Source organism: Chiloscyllium plagiosum, chromosome 2 (assembly GCF_004010195.1).
Source record: "Chiloscyllium plagiosum isolate BGI_BamShark_2017 chromosome 2, ASM401019v2, whole genome shotgun sequence".
NCBI lineage: Eukaryota > Metazoa > Chordata > Chondrichthyes > Orectolobiformes > Hemiscylliidae > Chiloscyllium > Chiloscyllium plagiosum.
Genome location: NC_057711.1, coordinates 129,723,066 through 129,739,772, shown reverse-complemented (window position 1 = coordinate 129,739,772; position 16,707 = coordinate 129,723,066). Strand labels below are relative to the sequence as shown.

The following is a 16,707-nucleotide window of genomic DNA, read 5'->3' as shown; positions in this document are numbered from 1 at the left end:
TAGGAGAGGCAGATACATTAGGGACATTTAAGTGACTTTTGGATAAGCATATGGAAGATAGTACAATGAAATGTATGCAGGTTAGTCTGACCTTAATAGGATAAAAGGTTGGCACAACATTGCGGGCTGAAGGGCCTGTACTGTTCTGTTTTAAGTTCTATGTTTGAGGTGAGGGATTGATCTTATTCGCTGCTTATTAGAACATAGAACATTACAGTGCAGTACAGGCCCTTCGGCCCTTGATGTTGCACCGCCCTGTCATACTAATCTGAAGCCCATCCCACCTACGCTATTCCATGTATGTCCATTTGCCTGTCCAATGACTACTTAAATGCACTTCAACTTGGCGAATCTACTACTGATGCAGGCAAAGCATTCCATACCCTTACTACTCTCTGAGTAAAGAAACTACCTCTGACATCTGTCTTATACCTATCTCCCCTCACTTTAAAGTTGTGTCCCCTCGTGTTTGCCATCCCCGTTCTTGGATAAAGGCTCTCCCTGTCCACCCTATCTAACCCTCTGATTATCTTGTATGTCTCTATTAAGTCACCTCTCAACCTTCTTCTCTCTAACGAGAACAGCCTCAAGGCCCTCAGCCTTCCCTCGTAAGACATTCCTTCCATACCAGGCAACATCCTAGTAAATCTCCTGTGCGCCCTTTCCAAAGCTTCCACATCCTCCTTATAATGTGGTGACCAGAACTGTACACAATACTTCAAGTGTGGCCGTACCAGAGCTTTGTACAGCTGCAGCATAACCTCCTGGTTCCGGAACTCAATCCCTCTATTAATAAAGGCCAAAACACTGTATGCCTTCTTAACAACCCTGTCAATCTGGGTGACAACTTTTAGGGATCTGTGCACATGGACACCGAGATCTCTCTGCTTATCTGCACTCGCAAGAATCCTACCGTTAGCCCAGTATTTTGCATTCCGATTACTCTGGCCAAAGTGAATCACCTCACACTTGTCCACATTTAAACTCCATTTGCCACCTCTCAGCCCAGCTCTGCATCCTATCTATGTCTCTCTGCAACCTACTACATCCTTCGTCACTGTCCACAACTCCACCGACCTTAGTGTTGTCCGCAAATTTACTAACCCACCCTTCTAAGCCCTCATCCAGGTCATTTATAAAAATGATGAACAGCAGTGGACCCAACACTGACCTTTGCAGTACACCGCTAGTAACTAGAGATTACTTCATGAGAATGTTCTGGACACACAAAGGAACCTTGTTTCATTGGGTAAAATATTAATGAGCATTCCTTCTTTCAATTTATTAAATGTCAGCTTTGTTTACTTACCAGTTTGTGCCCATATTGGTGTGGAAATTTGTACATCATTGTTTTCATGTGTCTCTAATTAATAATTAGAAACTGAGAATAAAGTTTGAAATATCAAATTACTTGATATCAGGAGGACTACAAGGACTTATAACGCTATTCACCTGTCAGAGTATTTCAACAGCAACCCAGTCTGTTTTAAAAGGCTTTGTTTGATTATGACTCAATCATTCTTGAGTTTTTTTATGTGGATAGCTGTTCCCAGGCCATTGAGGCCTGGAGTAAAAGAGTAGTGCTTTATTGGTCCTGACCCAAAGCATTAACACAGGAATATTGTGGAATTTATACTTCCTGGTTAAGAAACTTGAGCGTGTTATTCTCCAGCTTCTTGTGGTTGTGGCTCACTCTAAATGAGCAATGCTTGGCTGTCCCTCTGTATGTGATATAATGTAGTTCCTGATCTTTAGGAAGGGTTTACAGTATCTTTTGTGCTGAACAAATCATTATATAGGCCCAAAGGGAATACCTATTAGAATATCAATATTAACTGTTTCTCAGCAGAAGCAGCCAGACCTGCTGAGGTTTCCCATAACCTTTTTTTTGTAACTATAAAAATTTCATACTATGTATGTGTCTAAATATTTTTGCTTAAAATCCCCTCAGCACCTTGTTTCTTTTCTTCTGAAAGAAAACAGGCTGTTGTAAATCAGTTGCCATATTGTGGCTTATGAGAATATTTTTAGTTGGTTCAAATGCATCTGGAACGTTGGCCACGTGTTTCAACAAACGCTAACCACCTCTCCTACCACTTTTCTAACTGAATTAACCTGGATTCTTTTCAGGTCATGAGCCTAATATCTGGATTTGGGCCTTTGATTACTGCAGGAATCTTTTCAGCAACACTTTCTTCTGCTCTGGCCTCATTAGTGAGTGCTCCCAAAATATTTCAGGTAAGTACGCCACTCCAGATGTTCGTGCTCATTCCATGTTTGGTTTTGCTTGTTACTTTTATTTGATTGCTCCCGCTTAAATGTAAATGTTTGTTTTGTGAATTTAACCCAGGCTATTATCACTTAGTGAGACTGAGGGACATGAGGTGGCACTTTTCCCTTTAGTGGGGGTCAATAACCAGGGGGCATAGATGGTGGTGGAAGTTCGGGTGTTTCAGTCAAAAACTTATAACATTTTAAGCAGTATTTCGATATTCACTTGTGTTGCCATAACCTCCAGGACTATGGGCCAAAAGTTGGAATCGGTGTAGCCACGATGGGCCAAATGGCCTCGTTCAGTGTTGTAAACATCAGAGTTTGTATCAATGTTTTATGAATATTCTCCACATTTATCATAGAACATAGAAAAATACAGTGCAGTACAGGCCCTTTGGCCCTCGATGTTGCACCGATCCAAGCCCACCTAACCTACACTAGCCCACTATCCTCCATATGCCTATCCAATGCCCGTTTAAATGCCCATAAAGAGGGAGAGTCCACCACTGCTACTGGCAGGGCATTCCATGAACTCACGACTCGCTGAGTAAAGAATCTACCCCTAACACCTGTCCTATACCTACCACCCCTTAATTTCAAGCTATGCCCCCTCGTAATAGCTGACTCCATACGTGGAAAAAGGTTTTCATGGTCAACCCTATCTAAACCCCTAATCATCTTGTACAAACAATCATAAACAATCCTAAATAATCTGTGCTTAGAGCAATGACCTTTCAGTAAAAGCTTGGTTTTAGATTTCTCTCAGAACTGAAGAATTTTCACATGTTGCAGTGAGAAGCCAAACAATTTTCAGATTTTAGATTTCTTTTGAGGAATAAACTTTAGTGTACAAAAACATATTGTAACAGCAATAAGATGTTCAGACAAAGCTCATAACAGATGACACTACTCTCAAATGTGTGTAGGGAAAGGTAAGAATAAAAACTTCTGCTTCACTTGCTCGGACTCCTTCTGATAGGAAAAACATAGAAATATAGAAAATAGGAGCAGGAGTAGGCCATTCAGCCCTTCGAGCCTGCACCACCGTGATTATGCAATGGTGAATATGCAATCTCAGTATTTCATTCCCACTTTCTCTCCATGCCTCTTTTTCCCTTAGCCTCAAGGGCAACATCCAGCTCCCTCGTGATTAGTTGTGTGTTAGCTGGAAAGGCAACCTTTTATGTAAGGGAGCAGTCCAGTGCAAATTAACAAGGAAGCAAAGTGATTGGATAGCTCACTTCGGAAAGAGGACCTGCTTGCCACCCTGAGATCATTTTGATTCCATGACTGCTTAATAGCAAAACCTTTTTTATCCATGTCTTTCAATGTGAGGCACATGGATGGCTGTTGGCATAAAATCTGAACCATAAACAGCATAAAATTAAACATGATAAAAGGTAATTAAAAACATTATATTTGAGGCTTGTATCATATTTATAAATTAAGACAACAATGTTTTGGTTGTTTGATATCTTGACTTTCCAATTAACTGAGCAATTGACCTTGGATAGCTATTATCTTTCAAGTGTAGGTGAGGCAACTTTATTCCTCCTTTTCAGAACTTTTACTCTGAACTCCTTTTTTGATGAAACCTTGTCTTTGACACACCCACTTATTCCTGATCATAATCCTTCATCTGTAATCCAATCCATTTTAGACTTCAATATTGCTTGCTCTTGGCTATTTTCACAACTGATTAACCTTAAGTGTTCCTTTTCAATTGCTTTTTTGCCAACTTATTTCAGTCCAGTGTAATTATCTCCTCTCGCTCTTGCTCTCTTTTTACAATGCGTATTTCATTGCCTTATGCTCACTGTTTCTCAAACATCATTTTTGCACTTTATTACTTGTCCTGATAATTGCCCGTAGCCAGCGCTAACATGCCATTTTTTTTGTTTTTAGGTATACATTACAAAGAAGCAGAAGTACCTTTGGTTATAAATATTTCTGTTTTAACCTAATCCACCGTTAAATCCAATCTGGATTAATAAAATGTGCAGATCTCAAACTTTCAGAATCTCAATGTTTGCAGCAATCTGGAAAATTGAGATTTTAGGGCATTAAAGTGTTACCTTATGAATGTGTTGGTAGAAGTCAAGTTGTCACACGTATCTCAATTCCCCTCCGGAAATGTGTGCGCGCTTTAAGGAAAAACAAGTTTTAAAAAAATTCTCAGTTTGACTTTGGTTATTACATTTTTATATACTGTGTGGAGCACCTGGTCTACAGTAATAAATATCTTTTCCTCTAGGCTTTGTGTAAGGATAAAATATACCCTGGTCTTCACGTATTTTCAGTTGGTTATGGGAAGAACAATGAGCCATTACGTGGATATGTTCTCACATTCTTCATTGGTCTGGGATTCATACTAATTGGTTAGTCAATATTTTGAAAAAAGCAAATTTGTAACAGTGTAGACTTCCTATCATGTGGAATCAATTGTCTATAGTTGCATTGTCTAGGTAAACACTTAACATTTAAAAAAGGACGAAATATCAGCAAATTCTTCTTTTCTTCCCTCCTTGCAACTAGCAGTTTTAAAACTACCTTGTGATTTGATTTCTTTTGGAGGAAGTTCTGAGGACCTTTAGTGATATGGATAAATTAGCAAAGTTGGGGTAGAGTTTTAGAAGAGAAACTGAGCATTGACAGAACTGGAGGACACCAGTTTAAGGTAATTGGCAAAAGAATTGGTGGCAAGACAGCTTGTGTTTTAAAGCTGTGACTGGTTACAATCTAAAGTTTATTGATTGAATGTATAGTAGAGCCAGATATATTGGGGGCTTTAATAAAAAGATTAGGTCAACACCTAAGGAGGGGAAAGTTTGCAAATGAAGGGCAGGGGAGTAGGACTTGAGTTGCATCCTTGCCAGATCCCAACAAAACTAATGGGTTGACTTGGTTTCCTGTGCTGAAGCCATTCAATGATTTGATTGTGTGTTCCACAAAGGATCTTGAGCCATCACTATACTTATGTTTCAATTTTTTATAAATATATGGATCTAATCATTTTCCCAAGGTTTACCCAGACCATGGCTCGGGGGGATATTTCTCCTAATGAAAGTGAGAAAGCAGTTAGGTTTAACAGTGGAGGAATGGTTGGACTGAAGTGGCTAAAGTACAGAATAACTTATACCTGAAAAGAGGTTGAAGTTTGCTATCCAATGGTCCTCATCAGCATTAGGTGAAACCCACAATCTGGAAAGTTTTAAAAAAACAAACTTGATCACCTCTTTCACATCCTTGAAGTCTCATTGTTTCACAACTGAATTGTTTTTTTGTAATCTACTCACTGTTACAATGTTAGCAAGTTACAGATGTAGAAAATTGTGCACTCTCTTTAAAATCTGAATTTAAACTGATTTTGATTTGTTTATTATCATTTGTGGGGTAGTATGTTGGCTGTGTATCTTTGGCATAATGTTTGTTTTGTCATCAAGTAAACCAGTAGTTGTGCTCTTAAATGGTCAGTTGGTCTGGGAATAGGTAGGGTAATTTGGGAATTGTCAGTTTCTTTCCTGCTATTTATTTTTGTGTGTTTACTTTACAGCTGAGTTGAATGTCATTGCACCAATCATTTCCAATTTTTTCCTGGCTTCATATGCTTTGATTAATTTCTCAGTATTCCATGCTTCTCTTGCTAAATCTCCAGGTAAGAACCCAGTTAACAGGAGAAATACGACTGACTGAATTCAAATTTGTATTTTGAACATAGCTGTTTGAGCTTGGAATATGTGTGGGGGTTGGGGGGATGTATTTATCTGCCCATTGGGAAAGGTGGCCATACAAGGTACATTTGTTTTAGTTTTAAACTGGCTAGTAGTATTTTCAGGTATTGGATGATCAGAAAATGTCTGCTGAGCTCTTGGCAATGGTTCTGTAGAGATGTAATCAAAATACAGGTGGTAATTTCTTCTTTCTGCCTCTCCACTTAGAAAAAATAGTCACGATCGTATGTGTTCTGTTCCAGAGAACATGTTTTGGTTTGGCCTTTTCACTTTGTCTCTGTACCCCTGCCAGTTGCTAAATGAGCTCAGTTAGCTTTTATTCACCAATTACTAGCATCAAACTAAGATGACACTAGAAAATTGTGAATGATCTTGTTTGATTAATCAATTTTTTTTTAAATGACCAGTACTAATCTGAGAGACTGACTTTGCCCAGACTATATGGTACACATTCATAGTATAGTACCTGCAGCTAATACTCTTGAACAGATATTAGGGATCTATTTAATTTTTTAGAGTTTGGTTTTGATTTTGCATCTCAAAATCCTACAGCATAGCTGTACTTAATGATTTCTTGCTTCCTTTTGTACTTAGGTTGGCGACCTGCATTTAGATGGTATAACATGTGGATTTCATTACTTGGTGCTATCTTGTGCTGCGGGGTAATGTTTGTCATCAATTGGTGGGCAGCACTATTGACAAACGTCATTGTTCTTGGTTTATATATTTATGTCACCTACAAGAAACCAGGTAAGGTTAATTCAATGGTGTGAACTGGGTTTTCAATTTATTCTGCCAATTTGTGGTGTTACTGTGCATTTAGTGCTTGCCTTTCAGAAAGCATGGATAAGCACTATTGACCGTGAAGTCTTGATCCCTCCTGATAGCTCCAATAGCAGGAGAAACAGTACATAGCATAAAGGCGTGGGGTTAATTTCCATCTTGTAAGGATATAGTTTCATTGGAGGCAGTTCAGAAAAAGTTCATGAGGTTGGTCCCTGGTATGTAGACAGTGCCTTTATGAACAAAGGCCTTAACAGGCTGGGAGTCTCCTCACCTGGAGGTTAGAAGAACGAGGGGTGATCTCATTGAAACTGCAGGGTCTTGGCAGAGTAAACAAATACTTAGAGGATGTTTTCTGCTCATGGAGAGTCTAGAGCCAAAGAACATAGTCTCAGAATTAAGGGTGCCAATTTAAGTCCAAGATGAGGAGGAATTTCTTTTGTCAGAGGGTTGAGTGTCTTTGAAGCTCCTTGCCACTGAGCTGGGGGTGGGGGGGAAAGCCTTTGTGTATATTTAAGCCTAATAGACTCTTCTTAATTAGGGAACATCAAGGGTTACGTGGACGTGAGGAATGTTGAATGAACCATGATCCTGTTGAAGCAGGTAGAGGGGCTGAATGGCCTACTCCTCTTCCTATTTCTTATGGTCTCAGGGTAGCAAGTTAGTTTATCCAAACTGCTGAACCAGCAGAGTTGGACAACTCTCCCTTCCCAATACAAATCTAAGATGCGTAGTCTTAATTATGATCCAGTAATTATTGCTTGAAATGCCTGGTTTGCTGCCAGTGAATGTGATGGTTACAGTTGGTAGAGTAGCCTGTCTTACCATTTTTCAGTAAGGGTTATATATGAATCATGATCGATGGACAGTTAGCTGTAAATCTGAGATTTCTTAACAAATATTTGAGATTAAGGGATATGGCCCCAAGGTAGGTATATGGAGTTAGCTGTGGAAAAAGTGCTTAAAATTTTGTTTTTTTTAAGTAGTTGCAGCTAGGTAAATGCAGCGAAGTTCAAAATTTATTGGAGTTGTTCTTTGTTAGATTAAACTGAACTACTAATTCATGCCTTCGCCAATGCTAATGCCAGATAAACACTTAGGCAAAATCATTGAGGCTGCTAACTTGGACATAATTGTGATGGCAAAATGCTGTTTAACTTATCTTCCATTTTCATCTTTTGAATAAAGTTATTCTTGATCAGTTATCACTGCATCAATTTGGATTTTGTGCATTTTATCATATGAACGATTTCCTACATTGCATTGAGCAATGTGGACATCTATATATCATTGGAATGTGATACAAAAGTCTTTACATCTTCTTAACCTTCCTCTTATTGATGGATGGGGTCTGCTGACAAAAAAAATCACATCAGTACATCGGAAAGATTAGGGCAGATTTATTTCTTGAGTTGGTGCCACGACTGCTGACATCATTTAAAGCCCATCCATTGATTTATTGATGTTAAATTAAATTTCTGTTGTCATGAAGCCCTTTTACATGCTGAGGTTTCACATGCTATACCCTTTGATCAGCTTGTTACAGCCTCTGTTACCTCTCGTTAAGATGAGGTAAATGTTGTCATTGTATATGTTTGCACCTGTACTGTAACCATTTTCCTCCAGCATTTGTCTGTTTTCGATATGAATGAAATCCTTGGTACCATGTGATTCTGATACTCCTCTCTCGGGTGGTACATGAAAATTATCTAATTGATTAGATGTGCCAAGTACTCTCCAAACGTAAACAATTCCCTGTCCAAACTTCCTCCCTCTTAAAAAAAGTGTGTGTGTGTGTGTGTGTGTGTCCCACTCCGCCAAAGATATGCAGGTCCTTGGCCTCCTCCATCGCCAAACCATGGCAACACGATGCCTGGAGGTAGAGCACCTCATCTTCTGCCTAGGAACCCTCCAACCACAAGGGATGAATGCAGATTTCTCCAATTTCCTCATTTCCCCTTTCTCCCCCCCCCCCCATCTTTTATCTCAGTCCCAACCCTCGGACTCAGCACCGCCTTCTTGACCTGCAATCTTCTTCCCGACCTCTCCGCCCCCACCCCCTCTTCGGCCTATCACCCTCACCTTAACCTCCTTCCACCTATTGCATTCCCAACGCCCCTCCCTACCTTTTATCTTAGCCTGCTTGGCACACCTTCCTCATTCCTGAAGAAGGGCTTATGCCCGAAACGTCGATTCTCCTGTCCCCTGGATGCTGCCTGACCTGCTGCGCTCTTCCAGCAGCACATTTTTCAGCTCTGATCTCCAGCATCTGCAGTCCCCACTTTCTCCATCTCTAATTGTTGCAAGTGAAATGACCTTCAAGGCCATCTCAGAGGGCAGGTTAAAAGTCACATGGAGGCTGGACCAAATACGGACAGGAGATTTTCTTCCTTACCGAACATTAGTGAATCAGATTACTTCTTTGCGGTCACTAGAATTATTTATTGATTTGAATTCCGATTCCACCAGCTGGCATGGTGAGTGGGATTAGAATCTGTTCACTGAGCATTAGCTGAGGCTCTGGATTGTCCCTTGGGAAGCCTAGGCCTTCAATGACATTGATACCTTTTTGTATGTGCGCTACTTTGATGCAGGCCTTACTGTGTGCTCTTCCAGTGAGGATTGTCTAGCGATACTTAATAGGATTTTCTTTTTTCTAAAATAAAGACCAGGAGGTTCTGGTAATCTGAAACAAAAAAAAAACAAATTTCTGGAGAAACTCTATAGATCTGTTAGCATTTGTTGAGAGTCATGTTTTGTATTCCGTTTTGAAGGGTCATTTGGACCCATTTGAATTATCTTCCCAACTGGGATAAAAACTCATTTGAAAATTGGTTACACAGCACTGTTCTATAAAAGGGCATTTTGAATGTCTTACCTTTGGAGAAAGAAAATGGTAAATAGGATTTTTGGAGGTAGACAAAGGGGAAAAATATGCCAAATACATTGCTCAAGCTGAATTTTAGGAGTTATTCGAATTCAGACTTTGCAATAGTGGCTTGCGAAGAACTGGAGTGACTAAGACTGTTAGAATGGGGAATACAGGTCAATGTGAAATTGCGAACAGGGTGTACTTGAAATGGAGAAAGCTAGGAGAACAATATAAACGTCAAGATTATTTTCAACTGTTTTCTGGGAGCGCAGTGCAACAGTGATAACCTGGTTGTGGGATTTTCTGACTGGGGAGATTCTCTTCCTCTTCAAGTAAGTAACAATTGTGTACCACCATAGAACACATCAGATGGCCTCCTTCTTTAGAGACCGCAATTTCCCTTCCCACGTGGTTAAAGATGCCCTCCAATGCATCTCATCCACATCCCGCACCTCCGCCCTCAGACCCAACCCCTCCAACCGCAACAAGGACAGAACGCCCCTGGTGCTCACCTTCCACCCTACCAACCTTCGCATAAACCAAATCATCCGCCGACATTTCCGCCACCTCCAAACAGACCCCACCACCAGGGATACATTTCCCTCCCCCTTGGTGAAAGGAAAATGAAATCTATTACTCACAATCCCTCCAATCAAAATAGTAAAAACATTATGTGATACGCACACAAAAACACAGATAATATGTTTAAAAGGGTTACGGTGTCTATTACAGACAGGAAGGTAAAATAAATAGCATTTTAAAGTTCTTGAATTATGAGAGTGAAACTTGACACCACAATTGTTTTGCTGTTGTCTTGTTTCCTCAACAGTGACAGAGTTTGCAGACGTCCTTGAGATCTCAATGAATGGCTGTTTTTCCAAGTTGCTTTTTCATTGGACACTGGTTCCTGAGCTGGAGACAGACAGGGAGAGAGGAACTTGTAACGTCATTGCTGTTATTTCTTTCCTTCTCTGCCTTTTTTACTTCAAACTAGTTCTTTGATATCGGTCCATTTATGTTTTCCTGAATCTGTTCCATTGTCCTTCTGAGTTAGCAGAGCACAGCAATTCAGGCAGCATCCGAGGACAGGCAAAATCGACGTCTCCTCGCTTCAGGCTCTCTGCCTTTATTCCTGATGAAGGGCTTTTGCCCGAAACGTCGATTTTGCCTGTCCTCGGATGCTGCCTGAATTGCTGTGCTCTTCCAGCACCACTGATCCAGAATCTGGTTTCCAGCATCTGCAGTCATTGTTTTTACCTAACAATTGTGTACCTCCTAGTTGAGGGTATCTTAGTCTTTCATAACATTATTTTGTCTTGCACTTTCCCTTTTTTACTTTTTTTTTCAATGTTACTCATTTTACTCATTGATAGACAATAGACAATAGGTGCAGGAGTAGGTCATTCTGCCCTTCGAGCCTGCACCACCATTCAATATGACCATGGCTGATCATCCTTAATCAGTATCCTGCGTCTGCCTTATCTCCACTATCCTTGAGAGCTCTATCCAACTCTTTCTTAAATGAATCCCGCACCTCCGCCCTCAGACCCAACCCCTCCAACCGCAACAAGGACAGAACGCCCCTGGTGCTCACCTTCCACCCTACCAACCTTCGCATAAACCAAATCATCCGCCGACATGGGCCTCCATTGCCCTCTGGGGCAGAGCATTCCAGATGGCCGCCACTCTCTGGGTGAATAATTTTCTCCTCATCTCTGTCCTAAATGGTCTACCCCGTATTTTTAAGCTGTGTCCTCTGATTCGGCACTCACCCATCAGCAGAAACATATTTCCTGCCTCCAGAGTGTCCAATCCTTTAATAATCTTATGTCTCAATCAGATCCCCTCTCAGTCTTCTAAACTCAAGGGTATACAAACCCAGTCACTTCAGTCTTTCAGTGTAAGGTAATCCCGTCATTCCAGGAATTGACCTCGTGAACCTACGCTGCACTCCCTCAATAGCCAGAATGTCTTCCCCCTTCTTCTTCTTCTTATTTATTGTACATAACTGTTTAAATGCTTTGTTTAATTCTATAGTGCCAATTTTGTAGTTTCTCGCAAAACACAACAGTATGGATATAGGATTCTGGATTAGTGGTGCTGGAAGAGCACAGCAGTTCAGGCAGCATCCAAGGAGCTTCGAAATTGACGTTTCGGGCAAAAGCCCTTCATCATGAATCTCCTGAGGATGTAGTACAGAGTGGGTGCTTTGCAATTCTGAGAGAGTGTGTCCCTCATCTGAGGCAGGGCTGACTGTAGAGAGGTTAGATGCCGGCGCATTGCTGCGAGTGTGGAGCGGAGGATCTTGAAGGAGAACTGGTGCTGGTGTTTTTTCATCTGTAGTCTGTACTGTTTGTCCTGTTCGGGTCCAAACTCTGCTGGTTTAAAGGTGGTCTGGAGTCCGTGTGGGATGAGTTGGTTATGGAGGCAGGCACTGAGGAAGCAAATGTGGCTGTGGTAGCGAGTTTGTTTCAGGACATGGTTGAAGAGCTTCAGGGCAGAGGAAATGACCTGGGATTAGTGGTGCTGGAAGAGCACAGCAGTTCAGGCAGCATCCAAGGAGCTTCGAAATCGACGTTTTCGGCAAAAGCCCTGGATATAGGAGCTGAGTTACAATAAGTCAAAGGCAAGTCATGCTGTCATTCTGGATTGGGGTAGAAGGGGAAAAGTGCACAGGCTGTGACCCTGGCCTAAATACATATTTAGAAGCAGGAACTTTCAACTTCAGGAGAGCCAAGGGACTGAACTCACTAAGGTTGTGTGTCTAGACTTGGAGCAAAGGTATGGGTCAGGTGGAAAGCAGAGGCTGAGTTGCTCAGGATCTTGGCTGGGCAGAAGGAATAACTTGAAACTGCTAAAGAACTGTACAAAGAAAATGAAGCAGGAGGATAGGGTATAAAGAGCGTACAGTTGAAGTTTTGTGGAATTAATTTTGCCATCGTTGATTCTTCTCATTTTAGCAATCCTGTGTTAGAATTATTTGAGTCCATGCTAGTGCAGACTACACGCTTACATTGGGCATGCATGATCCTTTTTAAAAAAAAATCTTGCACTAGACCTGGCAGGATAAGGTTAAACTGACAATAATTGTTGAAATAGTTAGACATCCGCAAACCACAATGTGGTTGTGATAATTTGGAAGACTTAATTGAAGTATTTTGCCTGTAGGTTTATATGTGAACTGTGGCACTGAGCATTTTGATCATAATTTTAAATGTCAGATCAATATTATATCATACTTAAACAAAATTGTTCTTTTTGTTTTGACCTTGTATACTTTATTGATACTTTATAAATTGAAGTTCACCTTTGTTCCATAAATTGTAAGTGGAGTATACGTGCATTAATGTAGGTGTTTTGAATATCGTTAAATTAAGAAAGGAACTTTATCAAAGAGTTGTTTTTTAATTTAAAATCCAGGCTTTTTGCAACACTTTTTGACTTTTTGTACTTGTACACAAATCTTTTTAAAATAGAAAAGATTTTGTTGCCAACTGTCATAGAATTTACTTTGCAAAGGAACTGGAATCATTAGTTTGTAACTTGACATGTTGATATTTCGAATAGTATGCGCAGTGTTATTCTTAAAAGAAAAACTATTCACCTTGGTTGCTTCATTTCTTTTATTGCCACTGTCAAACATAGACTATTCAGACATAAACCAGAATGCTTCATTGTTTACTGGGGGAGGAAATAAAATGTACAAATTCTCTCACTGTTTCTTATCCACTATTCACCCTTCCCAGTCCTTTAGCCATTATTGTAATAATTGTACATCAACAGGAGGGTTGGGGTTGGGAGGGGTGGGGAGAAAACAAAACTAGGTTATGTGACTCAGTTATTTCAAACTTCTCAGCAAATGAGGCTTACTGTTGTTTCATTTTTGCTCACTTAAGGGGAAGTAATCCATAGTATTTATCCAATATGAGATAAATGTACATTATAATAATTTGAAAAGTACAGTTCCTCTTTAGCAATTGCTTTGATTCCGACCTATTCATTTCAGAGATGGAAAACAAATCCCTTTATTTATTAGTTCTTACCTAGCAACTTGTTAAATGATGCCAAAAGCAGACAAAGTAATTGTTTTAATTTGCAAGAACTTGAATCTTTGCCAGTTCTTCTGTAGCTGTGCAGTCAACCCAATGCGCTGACTCTCTCCACAACCTGGGTTTTGTGATTTTTATAAAGAATGTCAAAAATGATGGTCTCCATTTCTGTTTGTCTCTAGCAGATCATAAAGGATCTTGAATCCATAGACAATGTCACTAATTGAGACCACATAACTCTAGGTATTTGATCTGCCAAAAATATATAGAGAAGTTCAGAACCTTTTTTTTAATGTTGTATCCAGAGGTTGTGTGTTTAGGGTCTGGTCATCACTTATTGTTTCTTGATTTGAAGTTGTTTTAAAGTTTGGGATAAAAGAGGATTATAAGGAAGGGGTGGAATTATATTGTCTAAAATATCCTGGACTCCAGTAACTGCACCTCCCCTGCTTTCTTTTATTTGTCTCAGTACTCCTCACTTGTTGCTGGTCCACCCTCGCCACTCCCTACTCCCCCAACCCCTCCATGTTGTCATTCTTCTATAGCCTGGAGAATGGTTACAATCCCATAAGCTCTGTGTCAGAATGGATCAGGACAGAATTCTTTGTTCTCTCCCGTTTGGAGGTGGGCATGACACTTCATTGGGTGGACAATGGTGTAAGTGGACCCACTGCCTCCTTCAGAATTAAGTTCTGGGCGAGAAGGTGGAATCAACCATCCCACCCAGCTCCGAGTAGAACCCCTCTACTGATCTCAATTGATATAAAGGTTCACAATGCTCCGGAAACAAACTGATCTCCTCTGTTTTAAATGGGTGACCTTTTATTTTTAAATGGTGATAGTTCGTGATCTTTGAGAAGATTTGTAGCTCAAATTGATGTTCTGGATGTAAGTTTGCTCACTGAGCTGTTTTCAGATGTTTTGTCACTATGCCATGTGACATTAGTGAGCCTCTGGTGAAGCGCTGGTGTTTTTTGTCCTGCTTTCTATTTATGTCTTGGATTCTTTTGATATCATTTCAGGTTCTTTTTCCTCAGAGGATAATAAATGGGGTCCAAATCGGTGTGTGTATTGATGGATTTCCGGTTAGAATGCCATGCTTCTAGGAATTCCTGTGTGTGTCTCTGTTTAGCCTGGCCTAGGATAGATGTGTTGTCCCAGTCGAAATGGTGTCCTTCCTCATCTGTGAGGGTACTTGTCCGAGGTAGTCTGTTACAGTCTTTGCATGGTATTTTGTACATTACTTTTTTGTTTTGCTGGTTGTTGGTATAGGGTCCTTTTTTAGGTTCGTTAACTGCTGTTTAAGTGGTAGGTTTATGGGTTACCATGATGCCAAGAGGTTGGAGTAGTGTGGAAGTCATTTCAGAGATGCCTTTGATGTAAGGTAATGTGACTAGAGTTTCTGGGTGTGTTGTGTCTGCTTGTTTGGGTTTGTTGTTGAGAAATCAGCAGACTGTGTTTATTGGGTATCTGTTGTCCCTGAATATGCTGTATAGGTATTTTTCTTCAGCTCTTTGTCGTTCCTGGGTGCCATAGTGTGTTGTGGCTCATTAAAATAATGTCCTGATGCAGCTCCGTTTATAGGTGCTGAGCTGATTGCTTGTGTAGGTAAGTGCTTGTCCGTATGTGTTGCTTTCCTGTAGATGTTGGTTTGAAGTTCCCCATTGATTGTTTGCTCTACTGTGACTCTAGGAATGGAGTTTGTTGTCATTCTCCTCCTTTTTTTGAATTTTATGCCAGTAAGGATATCGTTGATGGTGTTGCAGGTGTCCTCTCATTTGTTTCATTTTGTGATGACAAAGGTGGCATTCATGTAGCGAACCCAAAGTTTGGGTTGAATAGTTGGGAACGCTGTTCGTTCGAATCTCTGTATTACTGCTTCTGCTAGGGACTCTGACATCTGTGATCCTATGGGTGTTCTGCTAATTTGTTTGTAGGTCTTGTTATTGAATGTGCAGTGGGTGGTAAGGCGCAGGTCCACTAGCTTGACAATGTTATCTTTGTTGATGGAAGTTGGCACTGTCTGGTGTTCATATCTTTGGTTCTTCTAGTAATGCAATCAGTGTTCCTTTCGCCAATTTGATGTTAATTGATGTAGACAGGGCTGTTACGTTGAAGGAGACCATCATTTTGGCCTCTTCTATCTTGGTGTCTTTGGTGTTCAGGAATTCTTGAGTAGAGTGAATGGAGTGGCATGGGTCTTCTACTAGGTGTTTCAGTTTTCAGTGAAGCTGCTTGGCTAGTCTGTACGTCTGTGTTCCAGGTGAGATTATGGGTGTGAGGGGGGCTCCAGGTTTGTGTACTTTAGGTAATCCGCAGAAGTGTTGTGTGTTTGTTCCACCCAGTTTCATCTTTTTGGAAGCCTGTCTTGTTTATTTCTCCTGATTTCTGAAGCCTTTCCAGTGAGGATGTGATTTGGTTTTCTAATAGTGGGGTCAGGTCTATCACCATCTGTTGGTAAGGGTCGATATCTGCAAGTGGTGAGTTCATTTTCATGGCCTCTTGTGTTAGCATATAAATATGTCCCTCTGAGACAGGCAAGAAGTGGTAAGATAAAGGAACCTTGGATGATGAGAGCGGTGGAGCTTCTCGTCAAAAGGAAAAAGGTAGCTTACATAAGGTGAAGGAAGCTAGGGTCAAGCTCCGTTCTAGAGGATTACAGGCAGGCGAGGAAGGAGCTTAAAAATGGTCTGAGGAGAGCCAGGAGGGGGCACGAGAAAGGCTTGGCAGAAGGGATTAGGGAGAACACAAAGGCATTTTACACTTATGTGAGGAATAAGAGAATGGTCAAAGAAAGAGTAGGGCCAATCAGGGATAGCATAGGGAATTTGTGTGGAGTCTGAGGAGGTAGGGGAAGCCCTAAATGAGTTTTTTGCTTCTATCTTTACTAAAGAAAAGGACATTGTAGTGAATGAAACCATTGAGGAGCAGGTACGCATGCTGGAACGGACAGAGATTAAGGAAGCTGATGTGCTGAAAATTTTGACAAACATTAAGA

General features: G+C 40.7%; 1 protein-coding gene across 3 annotated transcripts in view; it reads left to right on the top strand.

Annotated features, from left to right (window-relative positions):
* The window catches only part of slc12a2 (solute carrier family 12 member 2), a 223,177-nt gene that overhangs the window by 158,434 nt on the left and 48,036 nt on the right, over window positions 1-16,707 (top strand). For all 3 annotated transcript variants that reach the window (XM_043718081.1, XM_043718096.1, XM_043718088.1), the window contains exons 11-14: window positions 2,131-2,238; window positions 4,529-4,652; window positions 5,828-5,929; window positions 6,600-6,755. In XM_043718081.1, coding sequence (XP_043574016.1) covers window positions 2,131-2,238; window positions 4,529-4,652; window positions 5,828-5,929; window positions 6,600-6,755 — 490 coding nt within the window. The remainder of the gene's footprint in view (window positions 1-2,130; window positions 2,239-4,528; window positions 4,653-5,827; window positions 5,930-6,599; window positions 6,756-16,707) is intronic.